Source organism: Calliopsis andreniformis, chromosome 2 (genome assembly GCF_051401765.1).
Source record: "Calliopsis andreniformis isolate RMS-2024a chromosome 2, iyCalAndr_principal, whole genome shotgun sequence".
NCBI lineage: Eukaryota > Metazoa > Arthropoda > Insecta > Hymenoptera > Andrenidae > Calliopsis > Calliopsis andreniformis.
The window spans coordinates 7,629,312-7,654,580 of NC_135063.1; the positions used below are offsets into that span (position 1 = coordinate 7,629,312).

Consider the following 25,269-nt stretch of genomic DNA (forward strand, 5'->3'; position numbering starts at 1 on the left):
AGATGCAAAAAACTCAATTTCATATTTTTCTGCAGTTACTGCCTTTCTCCATAGTTAAGGAGTGTAAACGTTCCATGAAAGTTTAAGGCCTTCAACACTCTCTCGTACCAGCTATTCTGAGTGATCACTAAGCTCATCTTAATAGACCATAGCACAATAGTCTGAAATCGATATTTAGCGATCCAGATCTTTAAATAATTTAACCAACATTAATACTTTAGTATACTTTCTGTGATCACTATTCAATTTCACATTCTATCGAGTTCATTTATTACTTATTGAACACCCATATAGCAAAGAAACATTTTAAAAACATCTTAAAGACACCCAAATTACGTCAATAAAACGTTCATACAAGAAATAGACCTCTTTAAGACGTCCATGTAGCGTGCCTAAGACGTCTAATGAACATAAATTCACAAGTCTTTAAGAAGTACACTATTGGATGCTTTCAAGACGTCCAAATTATGTCCTAAGACATTCAACCACAAAATAGACATAAAAGAGACGTCTTCAAGACGTCATGTGCCATTTCCTAACCCAGAAAACACGCCTCCTACACTTTTAATTAATTTGCTTTTAAAACACGCGGACCACTAAACCCAACTTTGGTATCGCTGTGCCTAAACCCAAATCTCTATCCACAGTAGTCTCCAAGCCCATCTCTGGCCCAGCACCCACTGTCTCAAGCAGGAGCGCGAAGAATTTTCCCAGGCCGAATCCTACCAGTAACTTTTCCCAGAGAGCGGCATTTCCTCGTTGCGCGGCTTCGTTACACTGTCAGGAAGAACATTTGCATTGACATAGCAAAGCGGCCGCGAATGGACAGGCGGGCAGAAAGTCGAGAGGCGTTGGCCGCCGCGGCGTTTAAAAGTAAGTTTACGGCGCGCGGCGCGCCGCAAAAAGATCTGGTTCACGTCGTTCAGTAAAAAGCATTGAATGCCGATATATACCGCGGTCCCGAGGTAGACCGAGTGAAATGTGGCATAGCTGGGCAGATAACAACGACATAGCCGGGACACCAGCGGCCAGGACTTTCACGCGTCCTTCGGCGGGCTTATTCCTTCGAGGCGGAGCGCGAACGATCGCAAAAGTTCCCCTTATCGTTCCCATATAACGCCGCGCGCCCGTCACCTTTTTGTCCACGGCACAATGAAACGAAAACTTATTACTTATCCTACTGTCGCGTTCGATTCGAACGCCGCTATCGTTCGCGCGGCTGAATAATTGCGGTTTGGAGCCCTGGGACATGCCCGCGGTGCTTGAAGGACCTCGAGGTGGTGGAAGAAACGGAAGGTGATGTGGTGGAAGAAAACAGATTTTCAGGATCACATGTAGTGGGGAAGGTTACTGAATATGGATCACTAAAGTATAATATTCTAGGCTGGTAATAGAATAGTTTTAAGGTTTGAAAAGTGAATATGTTAGTACGAAAAAGATGTTATTATTCATGTGTTCTAGGTAGTGTGGTTAATTTGTTTTTAATATGGAAAATTCTACGTTGTAAGATATGTTCTAGAGAAATTGCTCGAAATGGCCACCACTAGCTTCAATGTAGACTCGTGGCTTTTAGATAGTAGATACAGAAGAAGACTAAAATAATGTTAAACTCCCTTGTATCTATACATACGTGAAGAAGATTGTTACAATGTAAAGTAGATACGCCATAACTCGAAAAGAATGTCATGTTGAAGATATATCTATATAAACTTTTTTCTTATTTTAGTCTCCTGAATCCACACCTACTATACTTTCCAATACGACACAGTATCCTGTATATCTAAATGGAAAAATGGTGATGAGTTATTTGATATTATTACTTAAATTTGAAATCATAAAGGAACTTCAGTATCTATTATCGTTGTTAGAAGAAAAAAGATAAAAAAGTTCGCATTACCATCTGAGATTAATTGCATCATAATCAAAGAAGATGTAGATATACCACGCAAGACAAAGCTCAATGTATTATCTTACGATATTTAGTTCACGAGAACAATTAAAATGAGTGTGTAAATGAATTGCATCTGGATAAGCAAGAACATAAAGTATAACTATAAAATTATTGTATAGGTCTCTAGAACAGCATTGACCGGACAATCACGCCCTCCTACGTAGTCTCGTAATCATGAAATATGAGGCGTCGTACAGCCACGGAGAATTTGAATAGGACTAGAGCTGTACGATTGGATAATTACGCGTTCCAAGATTTGAATAATTCGAAAGTCAGTTATTATGTGTCATTATTGCTCGGCAATATTTATACGTCACTTGTTCTGTTTGCGTTCTGCATCTGTAATCGAATCGTGTATTTTACCGCTGATCGCTATCGATTGTTCCCAACGATAGTTCGCTGCTGATGATCCTTTCAATCCGTGTATACTCGCATTGAAAAAAATGAGCACGTTTGATAGCTTCGTTAAGTAAATTTGTTTATCACGCAAAATTGAAATGACATTTGTATTTCTTATAACTAACTATAGCAAAAAATCTTTCGATGAATGAATCGAGAAATATTATTCGTGATTATTATTGTTCATGCTTTTATTATTCATGGTTATGAAATCTGTAGATGCTTGAAATTGCAAATTTCATTTTATGAGAGCAATAAAAATTATTTCTTTACAATTTTATATTCTTATAACGCGAAAGTTATAAAAACTCATTTATTCTTCAATTGTGGCCTTCTTATTATTATCTGGTGCATCGCGTGTTGGGATAAATTCATGCACAAACGTGTCACAAGTTTGCAAGTACTAACATATAACTTCAGTATTATCTACGGCAATAAGCTTTTATAGAAACGTGTCAAGGAAGACTGATAGTGGCCGTTTCAGAGACAGACAACTTCTGAGGAAAATATAGCTGTACTCGAAAAGGTCAAATATACCTATAAGAATATAATACATGCATATTAAGAAGACATATCACTTTATAATTATCAATTTCACACGTTCACCTGTGAACACCTACGCTAACATTAAACCGACCAGTATCAACTTTGTATACTAATCTGTTACTATTAATCTGTATACTATTAATAAAATTTATAATCTAAATAATTATTTTATTTTTGTAATATCTGATTCTTTCTTGGAGTATTTTCTATGAAGTATTTTGTCATTGAAGAAAAAACTAAATAATTATTATAAACTTCGAAAAACTGAACTTTAAAAATGATCTTATCAATGTAAGAAACGATTATCATCCGCGACTATAAGACTTGGATAATATTTATTTAGTAACTGTATAAAGATTTTTTAATTTCATTTAAATTTAAAGTAGAATAATGTAGCGAGCTTACATAAGAACACAACAGACAAATCTCTTGTTTGATTTTTTGACCGTCCATAAATGAGATTATTTTGATAAGTACAGTCTTTTAATTATAATATTAATACGCTAGCAATTAACACGTGATAATCTACTATAAATACTTGAGCAGTGGCGCTCGGGTTGATTTGAATTTCTGATCAAGTACGTAGATTTCTGTTAATTATATAGTCCCTTATAAACAAAGTTTCCGTGAGATGAATCCAATTACGTTCATATTTTAATTCAGTATTAACAATCCATCATGTGAAAAGGACTGAAAGTATTTATAATAAATTAAACTAAGTTAAGAATGTGCTAGTAGTACATCCTTTCTTTTAAGTTTTCATACTCTTTCCTATCAATCTTCAATGGCAGCATAATAAAAAATAAACCTCTTAAATATTTTCATAAAACAAAAATATTATTTTGACACAAGAAAGTATTCAAAGGCGTAGTTCAGATGACGTTAATAAATGAACACGCTGAACATAATTCTTTCTTCAAGGTCTGTTTCCTAAATTTTTAGAGTCATTAACATTCTTCGTTGTTTTTACCTTCTGCTGTAACCTAAAATTAAGAGGAAACCACCTTGTTGTGTGATTCACACAGAAAAAAATTGCAATATCAGAAGCTAGGACAGGCCTTAAACTTCACAAATGCAGAATTATGAATTTTGATGACTGATTCCGATCAGTGTTGAATATCATTTATCAAGGCCTCCCAGTTATTGTAGAAAAATTAACCAAATAAAACATTCCACTATATTTTTGAATTGAAATGTACTATTATAAGCAAAATTTTTCGCAGTAAATGTAGAATCAACGGATCAAATTTTAATTTCACTTTATCTGGTGGAAGATACACCATGGACTCCGAAATATTCGGAATTTTGTCCGTTACTGCTATTATTAAATTCTGATTCACTTGGTCGTACGGCAAGAATAACTACAATGATCCCGGTTCCCGTTTCGACGGGCATTAAGGCACATGTAATTTCAATCATCAAGCATATAGCATGCAAAAATTACTCGAATAACTATAAAAATTCTATTTCGTAACATGACATAAATTCCTATTCAAATCGACACATTTATTATTTGACTCAAACTAATCAATTATTCGGAAATACGATAATACTAGCGGAAAATTAATAATTACTATAATGTATGTGTGCCTAATGCAAAAATAATTGTAGCATAGCTAACTGCAAGTTTACTCGTAAAATTCTTACGTGGGATATTAAAACATGATTCAGAGCACATCGTGAAGATGCATAATCTCTTTGTACACAATAGTATCCACCACTCTAAATGTATCTACTCTTAATTGGTGCAATTAACTTGAAATACGTTGAAACGTTCGAGGTAGGTAACGGTAATTCGATACTTCTAACAAAACGTTGTCAATTAACATTTTAAAATTTTAAATGTAAAACTATTTAAAATTTTAAATCTTAAATCTGAAAATTTGAAAATTTAAAAATTTGAAAATTTGAAAATTTAAAAAATTTTTAAATTTGAAAGTTTGAATAAGTAGCCCCAGCTTTAAATTCAAAGGCCTACTTTATCCTGTTCCCAGAGACATCTTCAGAAACCTCATCTCAGTTCTTTGGCAACGCTGGTCGTATGAATTCAAAACGAATTCAAATCCTTATTGTTTGCCGAGGAAACGACACAGCAGTCGGAGAAGTCACGTATCTTGACATACAATAGAATTGCAAAAATGATTCGTAAATGAACGCTAAAAGAACAAACAGTCTTAACCCGGTCCCTAACATTTTGCTAATGAGCGTCTCGACGATCCCTCGATTCGAGACAAAGGACTGGTGGATTTGTGAATCTTGCCTAATTATAACTGAAGAATGCGCACGCTAACGCGACTTTATTTAACCCTCTCATGAGGTTCTCCTTCCATCAACGTTCTTCATTCCCACCGAGCTTCTCACGATCTCATTCGTAGACCAAACTGAATCTCATCAACATGAGAAACGTCGGTCAAACGAAAGAGAAAAAGAAAAAGGGAACCTCGTGAAGAACGCCACGGAATCTTGTAAACCGTAGAAGAGTTGAACATCAATAAAAATGTTTGTTTGTCCGCAATCGAGCGAACGATAACGTTCGATAACATTCTCAAAAATACGCGCACAGTATCATCCGTAATTTGTGGTACGATAATGAACTCCCAGTTTACTGTGTAACGTACGCCAAGCTAACCAGTTTGCTTTTGAAAGGCGAGTGTGTCTTCTGTTGCCAGCTTCGGTACCATTGGGAAAGAATCATGTGATGGATCATTATTTGTTTTGCACAAACACGTCTATCTAAGGCAGCTTAATCGTTTCAGGCATCTATGGCATCGTTCATTAATTGGGATTCTTTAATGTTAGATATTAGAATTCGTCAGTAGACACTGACTGTAGGTACATTCATCTATTAATGAGCAAAGTTAATACTTTTCCTGGGACCACTGTCCATTTCAAAGACTTGATTGCTTCTCTGATCCAAGACGCTCACTCGATTCTCCATCTCCATCTCCACCATATCTTTAGGTTTCGATAGGACACTACTCATGGCTTAGTGATGGAACTTGGAATCTCAACTTCGAAGTGAGTTGAAATTTTACGAGACTATCTGTATAGGAAAATTCGAATTACTTCCAATATAAAAAAAGGCAGGTACTCTTGAAAGTCTTGAAAGAACTTGAGTTTTTTAAACTTTCTTTAATATTCTCTGTAAATTGTTCTTTTCAGACAAAAATACATACACTACCGTACATAATTATTTAGACACATCCATATTATTGGATATTTATAAAATTACTCCAAGTAAAATTCTTTAACACGGTTTTGGCTGCCAACCTTATCTCAGATGATTATTGTATAAGCATAGCACTTGATAAGATTTAGTATAAATAAAAAAGTGTATTACATGGATATTCAATAATATGAAACTGTCCAAATACTTGTGCACGGTAGTATATCTGGACCACAAAAGCCAAAGTGTATTAAATCTATTTGTTTCCTCTGTGACTTAATACACTTTGACTCTGAGCTCCAGATATTGAAAACGCTTACAAGATAGTGAATTATTACCTAACTCTCAAGACTCATAGAATTTCTCAAAACTTTCAAAGCAATCAAGACTTTCAATACCCCAAAACGTCCAAGCCTTTCTAAACTCAAGACCTATCAAAACTCAAAATCGATCAAGCCCTCCAGAAGTTCCAACCTTCCAAACATATTCTAAGTTTTTCAAATTTTTCATCCCACAGAATACAAGTTCAAATCCATCCATAGTATTTTAGTAGCCATCGCTGCATGGCCCGAAAAGTTCATCAACCTCAAAAGAACCGAAACCACCGCACAGTTGAAAGCCACCCAATCCCAAACCCTCCTCGCTCGAGTCCTCCACCCGCGGCTGATTTTGTATCGCCTGTTAGTTCAAGGTAGAGAAAGCATTTCTTCTGTTTGAACTGGGCTGCGCCGGCGGCGGCAGCAGGTGGAAACGCTTCTGTAGCGGGGCCGACGAAGGTGGAAGTGGCGGAGCGCATCGGGAACTGGTTTTGGAGCGGGAGCTCGCGCTCCTCGGATCCGCGCGATGCGGCGCGGCGTGGCACAGGCCTGGTGGGGAACGATCCATTTCGCGGCGCCACGGTGGGGGCGAGCTTGGCAGCGACAAGTGATCGTTTACAGTTATAGTCAGTCCGGATCGGGCGCTCGGTCAGCCGAGACTACCTGTGCCAAGTGTACCTCCAACCGATCCCGATTTGTCGAGCCGGTATTACCGCGGCGTATCCACCACGCGACCGTACCGAGGAACTCGTGTGAAGTGTCCATCCTCAGCGAACGTCCGTCCTCAGTCTCGCCCCTTATCGTGGGCCCTGTCGCCACGAACGAGAGCAGTCGATTGATGGGCCCTCGATCGCTGCCGCGGGTTTGATGCACCCGGGCCGCCTGGAGCTCGACGAAATCGAATCGAGCACGATTAACGGTATACACACGCCGGTGAAAAGCAGACACGCGGACGAAACGACGGGAATGTGGACGTCATCGGCATCCGCGGGGCCCACCTCGACGCCTCCCTGCACGGAGCCTTCGTTTCCTTCGCTCCAGCGTGCCCTCGGGGAACGTCTCCCGATGATTCGACCTCGCGAAGTAGCTCGGGGATATTCGTGACACCGGTGACGAGTATTTTATTAAAAGAATCAAAGTGTAGCGTCTCTCGAACGCGTGAATGAACGGAGCTGGAGGCACCAGTGGAGGCTCGATTTATTTGGACTCTCGTGTCGGAAGCGAGAGAAGGAACGCTCCGATGCACGCGTCCGTGCGCGCTCGAAGACGAATACGGTCACTCGTACGCGGATATGACCTCGTAACACTCGGCGAGGACTTCGAGACGATCGTCGGTGGAAATGGGAAATGGAAAAATAAGCCGCCCCCAGGCGAGGCGGTTCGGCTCCGTTCCTCTTTTCCTCGTTCGATCCTCGCGGGTGACGAGCTGCGCGAACGGCGCTGACTCAACTTGTTGCGTTTAAATGCCAGGAATTCCCGAATGCGAGGTGATGTGGGGCGGAGGTCAAAGGCTTGGAGGGGGTGTACTGGATGAAGTGTTGATAAAACGAGGAGAGATAGTGAGATTTTTGAAAGATAGATCTTTGTTTTGATTGTCAGTCTGTAGATAGTCTATTGATGTGATTTGGTGTGGGTTGAGGTAGTGTTATTCGAATTGTGTAGGTTCTGAAAACTTTCGAGATTATGTTAGTTATTAGGTAGATTATTTTTATTTAGTATTTGGAGTTAGAAAGCTTTTGGGTTGAGAACTTAGTGTGTTTCGGTAAAAAGATATTTAAAGAAGTTGGGTTTGAAAGCAGATAGTGTCAAATAGACTAATTTAAGATATTAAAGCTATACATGACTAATAACGTTCGGGGAAGCTGAATGTTTACTTGTAAATTTAATCATTGGTGTACAAACTATTATCAGAATATCGTATAAGTAGCAGATACATATAAAATCACAAATTACCAATATCTATTTATGCATATTAATGAAAAGGGGATTGCAAAATATTAGAAATACTAGAAACTAATTAGAGTAGCTGGTAAACAAAATATAGGCTATCGATGGTTATAAATAAACCTTCCTATTTTATCATTTTTTTCTTTTCTAAAAAAAACTAGTATTTGCATTATTTATGGGATGTCTTAATACTTTGTACGACCATCTTCCATCATATTCGAAAACAAATTTTCTCTTCTTTTTTCTTTTTTTCAAAAAATTTCTACTGTTTTGTGTTAAAAAGTGACACAAGTAACCACTCTATAAGCTGACCCCAATTGCTTAAGTTATCAACCAATTTAATTATTTTACAAATGGCTAAACAGTTTTTGTCGCTGACGATGAGTAGGTACTACATGGGCTAACTTCTTCAACTTTAGTTTTCTTATCAAAACGTTCAAATGAACCAGTCAACACAACTGAAAACACATCACTTTTATTATAAACAATTTCCGCGTCTTCACGCAGACACAGTGCGAATATCGAGTCGCGATCGCGGTGAGAAATATTCGCGAGTTCGTGGAAGAGGAAACGTGCACGGTGAGAAGAGAAAATCTCTGCTGTCGCGCGATCCACTCGGTAGCTTCCACGAAGCCTCTTTTCCATTCCTGAACTTGAACCCACGCGTTCTCGAGAGCAGGACAGAATATTGATCTCCCCTTTTCCCTGAATTCCAAATACAGCGTCGCCCGGGTGTGGACTATCTCATAAAAAGAGTGTCCAGTGTTCCCTGAAACGCGAGGCCTAGATGAGCCCCTCGGATTAAGCGTTTCCCATAAATTGCCTTCCAAATACGGGCGAAGAAGCAACTGAATATGCATTGGAAGGAATTAATGGCTCGTGGGATGGGTATCGAAATTATTCAACACATTAGGCGGGCCCGACGCTCCCGACCATCAGTCGAAATATTTGAATTCGCGCTCCACCATTACGTGTTCGTCGGGCATTCGACACGATTACGCAATGGCAGCTAAAAATACCGAAACCTTGCACGATAATTCCTTTAGTCGGCACGATAATTAAAAAGTACTGAAAAGACACTGAAAAGACAGAGAGAAAGGAGGAAAATCTCCCGCGCAGTTCGACTCAATTTCTTCGTTGTTTCCACGGGATTCTTCGTCCATTCATTAGTCCCAGCCGACAATGACGACGCAAATGCGCGTTTGCTCCAACGTGCACGCGAGACGCGGAATTCGTGCGCGTAAGCCGTTTTCACTCGACTTGCGTTGCGTTTCGCTCGTTCGCGTGGTTACGTGTCGTTGAGCCCCGATAAAAAGAATGTATCGCCAATTTTCGGGCCGAACGCTCTGATACTGCCTCGAGCTGACAGATGAGAGGAGGGCGCGACGCGGATTCTCTATCGCCGCCGACAGTTCTTTGCGCGAAAATATCCTCCGTGATTTGTTGGACGAGAACATTCAAACTGGAGAGAAATACGTAGAGTGGAGCGAGAAATCATTGGAATGGAGTTTTTAAAATTTGTTTCTGTGATTTGATTCTATGATTATAGTAGACTACCATATTGCAAAATAAATAACAAGTTCTCAATTCAAGCTCTCTTTTTGAACAGTCACTGAATATTTCTCTGACAAACAGTCTTGTGTCGCTAAATTCATAATTCAATGAATCCTAAAAACCTTATTACCTCGAAATCATTTCTGTACTGCAAAATTATTATTTGACCAATTTCTTTACTCTCAAATACAGTAAACAAAAGCTTACATTATCAAAATTATAGAATTCATACTGAAACAAAAATAGAAAACTAAAATTCAATATTGTAGTAGAATCTCAATTAACCAAGTCTCAATTGTATTTATTTTTTTTATTCAGTATAATAACAATAACAGTACAATAGGGAATTTATCTACAATGTACCAAAGATAATAAAAATAGCTACCTGGAGGGTTCTTCAAGCTTGAGCCCCCAGTTAATCCGGTTAATCAAGGTCCTCCTATATCTTCAACTTCGCGAGACAAAGAGTCTCAGCAGCTCAAACCCAACCCAACCTTGCACGTCTCTTATTTTCGCAAAGAATTATAGCGATGATCTTATATCCAGAAACTCGATGCACCAGCTGTTCCAGGGGCCACTAAATCAAATCCCAACGAATCGATCCCCAAAGCAATCCTTAAAATAAACCATTCCCCGATCCTCCACGCGACCCGTCTCAACCGCACATTCCTAAACGCATTGACGACGAAGAGAAACACCGTGAAACTAGCCCACGAGCAACAGGTCTTTCCCCCGATCGGCCAAGACGCGTCCAATTTTCCATCGTTTCGTCCGCGATAAGCCTGCTCGATCCGCTGCACAGCATCCACGACAAAACCACGGACTTTCTCCCCATCAACCACGAATAATCTCCACGTGTTGTACAGCTAGTGTCTCCCGTCTCCCGGGGAATCGAAGGTAATTTCATCGGATGCCTGAGATCCAGCGGGGGATTCGATAGAGAAGCACGGGACACGAGTTATTGATCATCAGCGACCGAGAGGGACAGACGAGAGCTTGTTCGAGGAGATCAGAGTGACGGGAAGAAGATTGTGCCGGTGTATCGGGAAGGGAAGTGTCGTGTGTTGAGCTGTCGCTAAGAGCCAGCTAAAAATTGAATTCTCGTGAAAGCAAGAAAACGAAGAAGAACGACAGGGGACGAGGAAAAAACAGTGCCAATTGGGAAAGTGTCGATATATTCGCGTAGGGAAGAGCTAAAAGGATCGTAGAATTATTTCTGGAGTATTCGGGGATCCGTAGATCGTCGTGGAAGATCGTTGATCGAGAGTGGAACAGTGATTTCTTCGATGGACAGGCGTCGAAGGTAATCGCTCGTACCTCGCCCAGGACCGCCGACATCTAAGGTAAATATAGCACCTGTTCTACCTTCGTTCCGTACCACCTTTAATGCCCACGCGTTTCTGCGATCGAGCAGGCATACCGTGCGTGCTCGCGTGCATTCACCTACGCTTGCATAGCAATGCGCATTTTTGCAGCACGAGCCGCGAGGCGAAAAAACGGTATGCGTCACGTTTCCCTTTTCTTTGGAGCAATGACGAACGGAATCGCGATACGACTGTTCCGATGGGATTTGTGTTATCTGAGTCCTTTGTTATCCGATTCTTTTCGTGTCCTAATGTTTCAGTGTTGGGAAGGAGGGAATTGTGAATTTTTCGGTTGGTTCGATTAATACGTTGCTTAAATCGCTTCAGATCGTTTTCAGTGTTATTTGAATTTAACAAGTTTTAGATTTTGACAGTGAAATTTTTGGGGAAATTTGTTATTGTTATTCATATTCTGGAAATATTTGATTAGTTTGAAAAACTTTTTGAGAAGTTCTGGGATTCTTGAGTGATTCTACTTGGAGACTTTTAATTTCCAAGAAAGTATTTGTATGGTTGAGGGTAGTATGATCTTTTTTTAATTCGATTTGAATTGATTAACACTTTTACTGTGAAGTTGCTGACACATGTATACTAAAAACTTGGAATCGCTTTGTGAATTAATAGAAGTGAGGAATCTCTTAAACAAATTTAAACAACAGAATATGATTCTGTTCATATTTTTGTTTGATTGAAAAAAGGAAATGTTTTCACTGAAAGTGTTAATTTTGAATCAAGGGAACTTTTCGAAAGTCTGAACGATATACTGTAATTTTTAGTTTTTTATAATTAATCAAATGAAGAAGACTCCACCCAGGGTATTAAGATTTTGGAGACTTAAGTAGTACTTGAAGTAATTCGATTGTCGTCATGCGCATGAAGAGACTTCGAAACTCTCAAAACGTGCCATTATCTTATAAAACATCGTTTCTTTTATCGACACTCTCCTTAATGGACTTAAAATCTAAGTCCAACCATAACAGTTCATGATATATAGATCTACTTTTCATAGTTGCATACAATATTTGTGTAGTACAATGTACCTATCACTAAATAATAACTTTCAAATGTTAAACTGAAAAGTTTAATTTACTGCATATTTTAAACAAGTGATTTCATGACGAAATTTTATATATTGCTACTCAAAATCCAAACATTAAATTTGTGCATCATCAGCACCTTTAGACTCGAAGCTGTCATTTGAATTGTGTAGATTTCAATGTTCATTTCTTGAGCTATCACAAGCGTGCTTAAAATAATTTAGAATTCATGAATACATAGTGCAATTTCCTAAACGTGACGTTGTCAAGATATAGCATCACTGACTTTCACACATTGCAAAAACTATCAGAAAACAAAGACAGAGTGATAGCACAAATAAACTCTACTTATAAATTATTCAGTGTTTTTAAACATGTTCAATGCTGAAATTGAGAAACAATCTTATCTACCATTATAGTAATATATGTACTACGATCCATTTACTAAACATAAAAAGCTAAACATCAATGCTTTGGCATTTAAATTTTCAAAAATTCAAAAAGTGGAGCCTGTGAACAACGCACATGTATATCGACATTGACACTTAAAAACTTGAAGTTACTCCCTCATTCTTAACACAGAAACCTATCTAGATACAACGTAAAAATTCTATTCAAAATCAGAAGAATTCAGAATCGCCAACTTTCACAGCGTTCAAAAGTCCTCACGTTTATCCTCTTACAATAGTTCCTCTCACAATTCAGGCGAGTTCATGTTCAAGCTCGTTCCTCAGTCGATCGGTTTCACTTTCGCGACCTCAGCAGTGTCAGTAGTTATTTGCGAGGCCCGTTTGCGCGTCGGTGTTACAACAAAATATAAAACCGAGATTGCTGTATCTGTGCCGCAGATTACGCAGCTAGCGATAAGCCATTCAGCCGAAGGTTATCGTTCGGCTGGTAATTACTATCGGGTGCCGTTCGATCATTCATTAACCGTCTCGTAAACCGTCGCGGCGCGAGCTGTGGTTGGTTCGCGCGAAAATTACGCCCAGCGAGATTTAAATTTCTGACACGAGCATTCACGAAATGGGATCGCTCGCCGACACCTGTTTCCTCGCTGCCTGCCGTCTCGAAAAAAGAACCCTCCAGTGGTTGTCGTTCCCCGCCTGTAACTCGCTCAACTTTCTCCGACTCGGTTAGGTGACTGTTGGAATTTTTAACGTGGCAATAGAAATTCAGGAGGAAGCGTGCAGTCCACGCTAGAAAATGGAATTGTTTTTATTGCGTGATGTGTTAATAGAAGAAGATTCCCCATTCCTTTCTCTTTTTTTGTCGTTAGTAATGATTACCAAACTGCGAACTTTTAAGCGTTTATGAAAACTTCTTGAAATGTGTAAGCAAACATAGAAGGCGTTAAATATTCAAAAACATTGAACATATGAAAAATAGAATGCAAATTATAATACTTGAAAGATGGAACAAGTTTTTACTTACGTTCCATTTCTTTAACTGTATTTATAAAAATGTGAAGTAGCATAAAAAGCTGCAGTCTAATCATTGTAGACAGTTGATGAGACATTGAACTTCAATTAAAAATAAGAAAGGAAAGAAAAGATTTGAGTAATAGAATGGTATAGAACTTCTACCTTCCTTGATTAAGAAGAGGTGTTGCAAGTAGAATTAAACAGTATTAGAACTATAAAGTCAGACGACCATGGAAATTTGTGAGTTTTCAAAGTTGGTAAAGAAAATTAGGTCGAATTGAATATGTATAAAGTTATGATAGTTCTAAAAATATTGTTGACAGAGATTGCAAGGATTGCAAGTTGCACTGCACTAGTTTTCGTTGCAGTGATCTAATTTCGTTAAATTACAAATAATAATAACATATTTCTAACGTATAATATTCATATCTACTATCAAAATACCTAATTAACTGCCGATGTAATAGAATTCTGTACATAGAAATTAACTGTCCACTTTTTCCTCGTACATATAAAAACTCAGCAATTAAAATGCGTTATACATTACCTTCACATATTCCCCGAACAATTTTATGGCAAAACTACTTACTCACGGTTAGCATTTGTGTTAATAGTATACCCAAAAGTGTACACGGGAGGAGACGCAGAAGAAGTTTTCCATTTAAAAATGGTGTTATCGTTATATGCGGAATAGTTATCGTTATCGCGAAAACCAACTGTTTGTATAATCAAAAGTAACTAGGTAGCGCGCAGCAACTGCCTAAGTTGAATAGCTTTTCGAAGTGTAATAAGTTGGCGTGGGCACACACTATCGATAGGGATACACGGACAACCCATTAAAACGAACACAGGAAACGACTTTTGGCCCAGATTAGACCTGAGGATTTGCATATGGAGACGATATAAAGATCGGTGTAACAATATGTTATACCGAATAGCCAGCAAGATAATACTTGCATGAAATCGAACGCTACAACTACTGATAATATTACTCCGATAATATGATTCTGTAGTACGAAGTACTATTACCGATACTGCAGGATAAATGTTAGTACAAAGCTTTCAATTTGTCATTTAACTCTGTGAGTTATACGAGATCAAATTTTAGCTATTTCTGGCTGCAGTATTTTTGTGAATTTGAACTGATGTATCTTCATTTTTATTTTATGACCATGAGGGTTATCTTTAGTTTTTTAAATGAAATCACAGATTCTTTTTTATGAATCTTATTATATGGAATGTGCACGAACATTACAGGCTTTTAAACATGCGATACATTTGTTGTAGTAAAAATATTTAATTTAGCGGTTATCCTGTTGACAGCTTTGAAGATCAATCACCATCGATAATAATACTATCGTGGTATTTATTTGGTTATGCAATTGTTAGGTTTTTAATCAGTTTAATGAAATTCATGAGATAAGGAGTGGTTCAGGTTTTAAAAATGACATATGTACTGTAAAATAACTAAACTTTTATATCAAGTAAAACTGCTGTGAGGCTAATAGAAAATTTTTTAATTTCCTGATAATTTTTGTTTAGGATACTTTCTAATTAATATTAACTTATATTCATAATAATCTATAGCCAAAAATACTATAGTTAATTATTAATCGCTAAGTTAATCTTTCTCTGAATTTACATCGGAAGTCGATCTTTCACATGTTAATTTAAGACTTTCAGATTAAATAAAATGTTTGGAAATTTGAACGCACAAACGTTAATACTGAATTAAAATATGACTTACGTAAAAATAAGTATAGCAATACGATAATTCCTTCAAATATACAAGTATGTAAAATCAATTTTAAATTTAAGCAAATTAGCTTAATCTAAATTTAAAAATCGAAATAACCCAGACGTATTTAACTACTTCCTAGTTTCTCTATCAGAAGTGTAGTCACAACAGCCATAAATCAAGCTTGAGTACAGCCAACTTATTCGTTACATTAACAACTTCATATGTTTTAATAATTACTCGGCCCGCTTTCTCTTATCATTCCTCCCGATTTTAACAGGTGAGGATTCTTATTTAATCAAGTTATCGGTTCTTCGCCGTGATGCATGAGTAAACATGTATAAATTGCCCCCAAAAATAAAAAGAAAATAATTGTCATATGGTGCGTTTCCACGGTATCAGGATGCAATTAATTATGACAAGTGACAGTGATGCGCCTCAGCAGAATCCTGATTATAACAGAGGTTGGACAGCTTTAGAGAAATACTTTCGAGCCTCGTGTAATAACAATAACAAACGTCTGGCTCGCAACCAGGAAACCGCATAGGCCTGATAATATCTCCTTCTCGCTCTGTTTCCACAAAACCGTTCGTCGAAAACGCAACGAGGAAAAGGCATGCATACGCCTTACCGAAATTCAGAATTCCACGCTGCTCGAAAACTTGTTCGCTTTCACGAACGATTGGCTAGGAACAGAATGTTTCATTGGAAGGATTAATTCATAATTCAAATTTGATGGAATTTAATCCTCTTTGAAGTCCTTCAGTTGAGAGATATTTTAGTAGGTTGTATCGATTTTTGCTTGAAAGAAATTTTACGATTTACTGTTTAAATATGTAATTTGATATTTCGCTATAAATTACAAATTTTTTAACTTGAAATTTCTGTCGATGGTTCAATAGAACTTCTGAACGTAGCCTAGTAAATGGTCAATTAATTGAATTCTTATTATTGCATAAAAACTGCGAGCAAAATAACTACATTTATAATTAATTAACTTATAGATATGTAGAATCTATATCTAAACTAACTGCGAAAATAAAGTGTTAAATACAAAAAGTATATCATTCAAGGAAGTTACTAATCGATAAATCTAAATTCAAATAACTTCATCAAGTAATAATATTTGAAATCCTAGGAAACAAATTGACGTAATAGTGGTAAAATAAATTAATAATAACTGCAGATTAAAATAACAATCATATAGCAAATTAAATTGAAATATTAATTAACCTATAATAATTAGAAATAAGATTGCTATAATAACTCATCTTACTATAAAAATTCAAATGTTAATTTCATACAAGTACTTGTTAAAAGACTAGTAAAGGACTAGTAACTGTCGATTATCCAATTATCTTCGACTGATTCGCGTAATCAGGCATCATTTATCGAATATTCAACTAGAATAATACTTTCAAAGCAGACGAACACGAGACTTTTTCGTGTCTCTCCATGGTGGTTAAACTCGACGCGTAACAACGGTACCCTTATCAGCGGATGCGTTATCATTAAACGATATCGATCAAAGCTGAAAATAATTCGTTTATTGAGAAAGCCTTTAGCCGAACCGCTGCTGAGCAGCAGTAAAAATAATCATACTGAATTTATCATCGAGGACATGCGCTTTTTCTTTCTTTTAAATGTTTCTTAATATTCAGCGTCAACGCAAAGATGTGTCATAGTAAAAGCAAAAAGTGAACGATAAGATAAATATTCCCGTGCAAACGTCAACAATTTGTTCGATATTCTTGCATCGATTTAAGAAGGCAGGCGCGAGAAACTTTACATCCGGCTCCTTTTTATTTATCTCGATGGACGAAAATAAAAATGCCTCTTTTCAAGATTCTTCTTTAATTGATCGAGAGTCATCTCCGAACAACATCAAAATATTTCTTGGCCACGGTATGCCCGAGTCTGCTGTAGCGAAAAACAGTCAATATTTAGGAAGAGAACGTTGGTAACATTCCACTTGAATGAATTCACCGACCGGATCTCGGAGGTGAGAAAAACCGCTATTATTTCCTGTTGCCGCAAAAATATTTCGTAACGGCAAAAAGAATTACAGTTAAGCGAGAGAAAGAATTGCTATTTCTGCGGATTCTTCTGACATTTTTCAAATTTCGATCTAAATCTTAGCGAGCTATGCGGGTGCTTGCGCTTAGCTTCAGTTCCTTCAGTTGCGTTGTCTGCGAAGTAGTTTCCAGTTATGATAATAAAAGGGAGAGAAGTTGTATTTATCACTTATTTTGTATTTAATTAACTTACATTTAAAACAGGTGGTAAATCCAACTTGTTTTAGATCTTTTACTTAAAACAGTTTCATAATCACCTGCGCAGTTAAAACCCAACCCCTTTCTTTAAATTGATATCAAAATCACGAAGATAATGAAAAAGACAAATTTCAAATACTTTTAATAGGAATAATTAAATACTGTAGGATCACACTTCACATGACTTCTGTTGAAATATACAAGTATGTATGAATGATTAGTTTTAGTAAATCACTAAAAATAGAAATAAGCGTGCGCTAATCATCAGTAGTTCTAATTTTAAAATCAAGTATTACAGATTACTATACAACGTTCCAGGAAACGCCTCTGATTAGTTGCCTACATATCCACAATGGTATTTGCTCTTAATCTAGGGTAAATATTTAATTTACTTCCATACACGCATCCAAGTGCAGATAAAGAACAACTTGAAAACATAAACGAAACAGAAAACTGAAGGATAGGGAACACGAAAAATTTCCATTCATGAGAAACAATGGAGGAGGAATCCTTGCTGGAAATCATCAATCAATCTCGCGCTGATACTTATTGTTTTAGCGAAAATAATATCGCGACATCTGCAAATCGTTGGAACAAGGCTATCGCGTAGGCAAACATGTTTTTCGAATTACACAACCAAATATATATAACTCAAATAATTGCTTTGCTAAATTTAGTTTTTTTATTTCCTAGACCCAATGGTTACTAATCATGGTATCTTTTCTATACTTCTTATCATTTAATAGTTTTAATAATTGTGTAGAACTTGAGTCACTGTTTTGAACGCACGAGGACGTATGAGGTTTGTGTCTGACTACGAACGTCCCAATCTCCTACACTCAATCTACTGAATAATTACATGTCTACTTATCTACTATTCCTTTACCTTTTACCTGTTTATTCTATTATCTATCTATATAAACTAAAATCCTTAACTCTTTACAACATAAAGGTATTTTGCAGTACCATTTACATTAAAATATTATTGCAAAGACAATATGCTTAAAACCCCGGCCATACTTAAAAATCTTATTTCTTTATAATACTATATGCTATATTGATATTATACACTAATAATTAACATTAATATTTCTGACTACTAATTAATAATAATTAGTTTGTAAAAAAAATTTGTTACACTCAACACATCGCATGTGTTCCTAGTTAGTAATTGGAAAAACAAAGAACATATATAATCGCAACGAAATCCTACGTCAAAATGTTGCTCATATGCATTGGCCCTTAATTTTTCGTGGCATCCTCTCCACACCAACATCAACTCGTACGTCCGTTTTCTTAATTCCCCGCGAATTTGCTGTCCCAACAGGAAAGTGAGAGTCCTTAGGTCCACTGCATACCAATAATATTTTGACTCACGATCTCGTTACGATCATATGTCTGCCTTCGTTGCTCCTAATTAAGAAGACAAAGAAGAACATACAATCGCAACGAAATCGTACGTCAAAATGTTGCTCATATGCATTGGCCCTTAATTTTTCGTGGCATCCTCTCCACACCAACATCAACTCGTACGTCTGTTTTCTTAATTCCCCGCGAATTTGCTGTCCCAGCAGGAAAGTGAGAGTCCTTAGGTCCACTGCATACCAACAATATTTTGACTCACGATCTCGTTACGATCATATGTCTGCCTTCGTTGCTCCTAATTAGGAAGACAAAGAAGAACATACAATCGCAACGAAATCCTACGTCAAAATATCTTTCGTGTGCATCAGGCCTCAATCGAGTCTCCCAAAGTAACCTGTCGAAGGCATCAAACGCGACAGAAAGAAAAGCATTCCTCGATCGGTTTTTGTACCGTCACCGACCTCGAGCCGTCGAGTTCCTCTGTTAACTCTATTAACACTCGCAAGAAGCGTCGTCGTTACTCACGGTCAACGTGCATACATGCCCGATGGTTGTGTGCCGCGGCGCCTAATGCTAACACATTCTGCGACTTTATTAATGACGGAGGAGACTCGTAGCCGGTGTCACGTGGAACTATTGCACCGCGCATCGAAGCCTGGCGTGTGTACGTTACGTTACCTAAGGTTATCTAAGTCGGCAGAGCCGTGTTAGTCCTTCGTGGCGGACGTGTGTCTATTCATTAGCGATATAATGCGACGGGTGTTTGTTGTTATCCGTACACGCGGGATCATCCGTGCGTGTAACGTGCCGCGGCCATTGTCAACGCGACTGAGAAGAGGGACGAGAGCCGGTTGGGAACTGGACTTATCCACTTGCCCTGGAATAGCGCGACACACGCGTTTTGACCTCGTCGTGCGTAGTTGGTGAAAACTGTGCTACGTGGAATGCTTCGTCGAACTTGAATACTGTCTCGCGAATTGCTTTTTAGATCGAGGTTATTGAGAAAATATACTGTGCGTTGTTGACAGAGTTATTAGCGTGTGATCAAGATTTAATGAAAAGGGATGGAATAAATTGTAATTAATTTGTAATGTAAGGTGCTAATTGGAAATTTTGGAGAACATGTTTGATTGATTAAATTCTTTGGCGTTGTAGAGTCTGGCTTATCTGAACACCTATCGAACAGACATTTGGTTATCCAGTGTTATGTATGATTAAGAATTCTTTTATGAGTTTGTATATGCATGAGCAGTGACAATTCTTCGATACAACGGAGGTTATTGTTGTCTATATGAAAACTGCTAATTCACTTCAATTTTCGTGCTAGTTCACTCATCTTTTGAGTAGTCTAGTATAAATATTAAATCTTTGAGGGCCATAATCTAGAATTTATCTCCTTTATTTAAAAGGAATCCTTTATTTAAAGTAATCGTTAGATTTAAACAATAAATTTTTGTGAACGGTATAACAAAATGTAAAATAATCGTTGAATAATTTTCATTACGAAATTTCACTTTCTTCCCTTCCTCTCTCACGTACTCAATCTTTCCCAAGCGAGGATTCAAAGAAAAGAATTTGCAATATTCCGTTTTCCACTCGCGGGAATTCACGTCCTATGTCAATGTTTATGCAGCCTCTGCAATTATGCTCTACAGCAGATTATATGGAAATAATAAGCACCTTGCGCTAATTTTTATTGCATCGTACGATTGCAGCGCACGACCATTGCATTAGAAACAATTACCGTAACAGATAACACTACAGAATCTGCAATTAGTTTCACATAATTAGAAGTTGCTTGTCATAAACTTTATTGTTGCATTATTTTGTAATAACTGCTTTATCGTGAATAATTCATTTGAGATATACATATTAAACTGTGTAAAATATTCAAATTTACTTATTTATTCAATTTCATACTAGATTTGAAATGAAAAGTATTAGGTATTATTTCCATAATTAATTAATATGATTATATTTTGAACTGTATCAACCAGAAGAAAGCATCAGGAAGAGACTTTCTCTTCCTAATTTCTTGCTTGCTTATCTTCTTAGAAAAAAGCAAGTAATATTAGAACTTAAGAAAAGTTTGTTCATTTTATATAATAGTTTTTTCTTTTATTTTATTTTTACCTTAGATAAAAAAATTAGGGGACGCCTTTTAAGTTCTAATATCACTTACTTTTTCAATCATATAAAGTACTCTTTACATAATAAGTGAGTTAATAATAATCACAATGGTAGTCGATTCTCTTTCAGTAGGTATTCTCAGGTTCCATTTTTAAATGTCCTTCTTTCTTTTTCCTTTAAATGGCCAGTAACCACTCTCAGGGCTATGAGGACATTTAAATACCTTGAAAAGAAATTGTTAATCATCTCAAACAGAAAAATGAGTAATATTTATTCAACGATATTGCTGCACTGAATTTATTTGAAGAAAGAATAAACACTGCTATGATAAGGTCGACATTCAGAGTTAAATCTTAAAATGAATTATTACTGAGATTAGGCGATACTCATTATGTGTACCACAATCATGTTCTCTAATGCACTAGCAACAGTATTAATAATTTATCTGTGAAGAATTTTTAGAAAATTGTTATATTCATTTACCGAATACACAATTAATTGGCAAAATACTAATGCTATTGATGTAAGTTTATTATTAAACTTAATATCAATTAGTTAAATTCGTATTCTTTACTAGATAAAATTACTTTTTGACACTAATTTTTTACATAATTTTAACCAAAATTATTGAGTATGTAATGAATTTCTTATTGATCCATATCCTTTAATATATTTTAATCAATTTTTATGTAAAATCATTCCTATAGTAACACGCGTATGAAAAATCACACCGATTCGAAACCATGTCTGACCATAGACGATCCGCTTTCCCTTGTTCTACATCTTACTCTTTGCTCGTACTTCAATCGAGCAAATCAATCATTCTTTCTTTTGTGCTCTTTTAGTTTCAAGACAAAATTTTGTTCCTAACATCATCCTTCCACTTTTCTATTTTAGATATTTTAATAATGTATTAATCGTGTTGACACATGACTGCAATGCATTGCTGATCAAACAACATGTGCACACTGAAACAAATTTTCTTTTCTTTACAACATCTCGACAGGTGTTTTCTATTTTTCCTTGATATTTTCGCTTCGAATGTAAACAGTCGACAAACAGCAACTTTTATTATCGACAATAAAAATATAAGAAAACAAGGAAAAACATTCAGTAACAACCAGTAACTATTCAAGAAAACATGGAACATCAACAAAAGTTCCTCGTCGTTGTTTCAATAAGAATGTAGCTTTAGGTATATTTACAGTTACTTGATATACAGGATGCTCCAGAAGTAATAAAACAGTTGCAAAATGGATACAATCCAAGATGACTACTCTATTACTTCTATCTCACTCTGTGTATATTTCCACCCACCTAAAACTTCCAACAACATCCCATTTTATAATTAGCACAGTATCTCGTCACTGACCACAGAAAAGGAAAACGAGCATAATGAAACTAAAAGAACTAATACATTAACATTGAAGCAACAGACAGTTGCATTCAATTCTCGATGATCTTCGGTACACGACTGTCCACGTATCGTGGATACTACAAGTAATTACTTAATCGATAATAGTAAGGCGCAGCATAGCTCAGTTATGCGCGAAGAATTCTTGGCATTGGATTAACTGAAGTCGAGGAAAACGATTTTTCTCGCTTCGATTATCTCGGCTCGCGTGCACGTCTTTTGCGCGAACAGCTGCCGATTGTCCTGAAATGTTTATACCACTGCCGGAGATCCCCTGCTTTTCATTATCAGTCATCGCTTCAATCGGAATTGCCCAACTCGCGTGCAGCAATTGTTTACTTTTCAGACTGTTATTTCCTTGTATATTCATTGCACCATTAGACAAATATTGCGGTTAATTTTCAGAACGCTGAAATTTTGTACATGAGTCAAGTTTAGTAGGAAGTTAAAATTCTATTGCACAGATCATAACTATCGAGATAGTTTTAATGTAATATAGTATGGATCCACAAAAGAGATTTGAAAATTAAAGAATGAGACAAAAATTAGAGTTCAATGAATGTTAAAAAAAGAATTTATATTCTAGTGTGAGATTGGTTCAATTATTATTTTAAATTTGTAGTCAATATAGAAACTAGTCATTCAGTGGTATAGAGTTGAAATTGTAACACTTATTGAGTATAATTAAGTAGTAATAACAAAAAATGCAGAATCTTATGCGAAATTTGTCTCGTTAGAAATGTCTCTAGAATTAAGAAATTATAACAAATTTTGAATACTTTTTAGTCTACTACGTTTTTTAGATATTCAATTGCTAACTTTATTTCTAAATGAATGGAGTGTATTCCGTGTAATATAGATACGTAGTACAGGCGTGGGAACGTGACTTAATGTTGACATTAAAGCATTCATTACAATAATCAATCTTTAGAACGCTTAGGCGACTTAGAGGCTATGAAAATGTTCGAGCATAAAGAGTGATTAATATCTCATGGTTTAATACAGCGAATCGATGAATTTATCATACAGTGATGATGAAAGGAAAATTTTAAAGGTAAACAGTGAGAATTTTATATTAGTTTAGTAGAAAGGAATTATACTCTTTCCAAGAAAAAAAATTCAAGAATTATAATCTCTATTTATCGCGATTATCCAGAATACAATATCACTACAAAATCTTCCATAATCGATAGTACAAAAGAGATGGTGGTTATTTTACTTCACTCGATCCTCAACTTTTAAAAGTCAAACTTAAATTACCATTACCTACACAACTGATTCGAGGAACTAGTTTCCAACGTACTTCAATTTCCTATTTGATTCCAAGCCGCAAGCTTGCATCAAAACAATACTGTATTCGAAAGATAATTTATGTCACGAATGTGACTCGTTATACGGCAAGGGATTAATTCTATTTACGATGTTTCGTTTCGAAAAATAACAAGATCCGACTGAAAGAGCCAGCATTGAAAATCACAAGTCACCCTGTTAAATTTACTCGTACAGCAAGCTGAGTATCTGGCTATTGCACCTTGCCAGCAAATGGCGCGGTGCTTAAACGAAAATTCTTGTCGTCGATATTTAAACAGTTTTTAAAATTCGAAGAGAATTAATGGTGCTCGTTACGTTCGGTTGCAGGGGGTCCAAACCGTAACTTTCCTCAGGATAATGCGAAGCCTGGAGAGGTTATCAGGTAGCGATCAAGACTGCGATCAGGAGATGTATATCGACCTGGACGACGCCTCTGTCGACTCGTTAACCGGAAAACGCAGTCGGCACCATGTGGTTGGCCCAGAGGTAAGATATCCAAGGATTCTATTTCGAGCGTAATTAATTCAGACATATCGAAAGGGACACTTGCAATGGAGCTAAATTTAATGTTATTCAAATCCAAATAGTCGATTTTATCGACCATTCTGGGGATTGAAATTTTAAATGAGAATGATGAACCAAATTGTAAGATCTATTGTATTAAATGAGAATGTTTATTAACGTTTAATAAGTTTTGAAGTAGTAAAAAAATGGACGTAATATCTACAAAAATGGAGACAGTAGTTTATGAAAAATAAATAAATCCTTCTTAGAAGGATTTGTGCACATATTTTTGTATTGAATTTCAATAAATAGAATCACTTAAACTTTTAATATATCTCCATTTTAGATCTTTGAAACAGCTTTTCGTTAAATAGATACGTATGTAGAAATTAGGGACTACTGTCTATCATTTTGAAACAATTATTTTTAATATAGAAATAGTATTATTTTTAACACTGTTTATCACGCTCTGCAATAACTCCGTGTCGAAATTTGAATTTATTGATCAATTAATTCTACGTAACGAACATCACCTCTTCGCTGATAAACTTTATCTTCTGATTCATATCGTCATTCTGCACTTATTTGTTAATGAAGAAATTATCTTTTTTGTAAAATCACAACAGTAATTAATCATTTAAAATCTAAATCATATAATTTCAATTTTCGACGAATATGCTGCATCCTATCTCGTTTCAATTGCAAATATCTTATTCTAAACCAGTAAGATACTTCTTTATCAAAGGTTGTATATCGTACAATAAAAATATTGTATCAATACGTTAAGTGTAACGACGACACAGTTCAGAAAAATCATATCTGCATGATG

At 36.4% G+C, this 25,269-nt stretch overlaps 1 protein-coding gene across 2 annotated transcripts in view; it reads left to right on the forward strand.

The window, feature by feature from the left end:
* Window positions 1-25,269, forward strand: part of LOC143187637 (uncharacterized) — a 167,394-nt gene that overhangs the window by 131,151 nt on the left and 10,974 nt on the right. Inside the window, exons 1-3 of one of the 2 annotated variants that reach the window (XM_076391886.1) lie at window positions 7,098-7,298; window positions 10,747-11,223; window positions 24,264-24,422. In XM_076391886.1, coding sequence (XP_076248001.1) covers window positions 24,294-24,422 — 129 coding nt within the window. In that variant the 5' untranslated portion in view covers window positions 7,098-7,298; window positions 10,747-11,223; window positions 24,264-24,293. Of the gene's footprint in view, window positions 1-7,097; window positions 7,299-10,746; window positions 11,224-24,263; window positions 24,423-25,269 lie in introns of those variants that run through there. The other variant, XM_076391877.1, reaches the window with a different exon arrangement.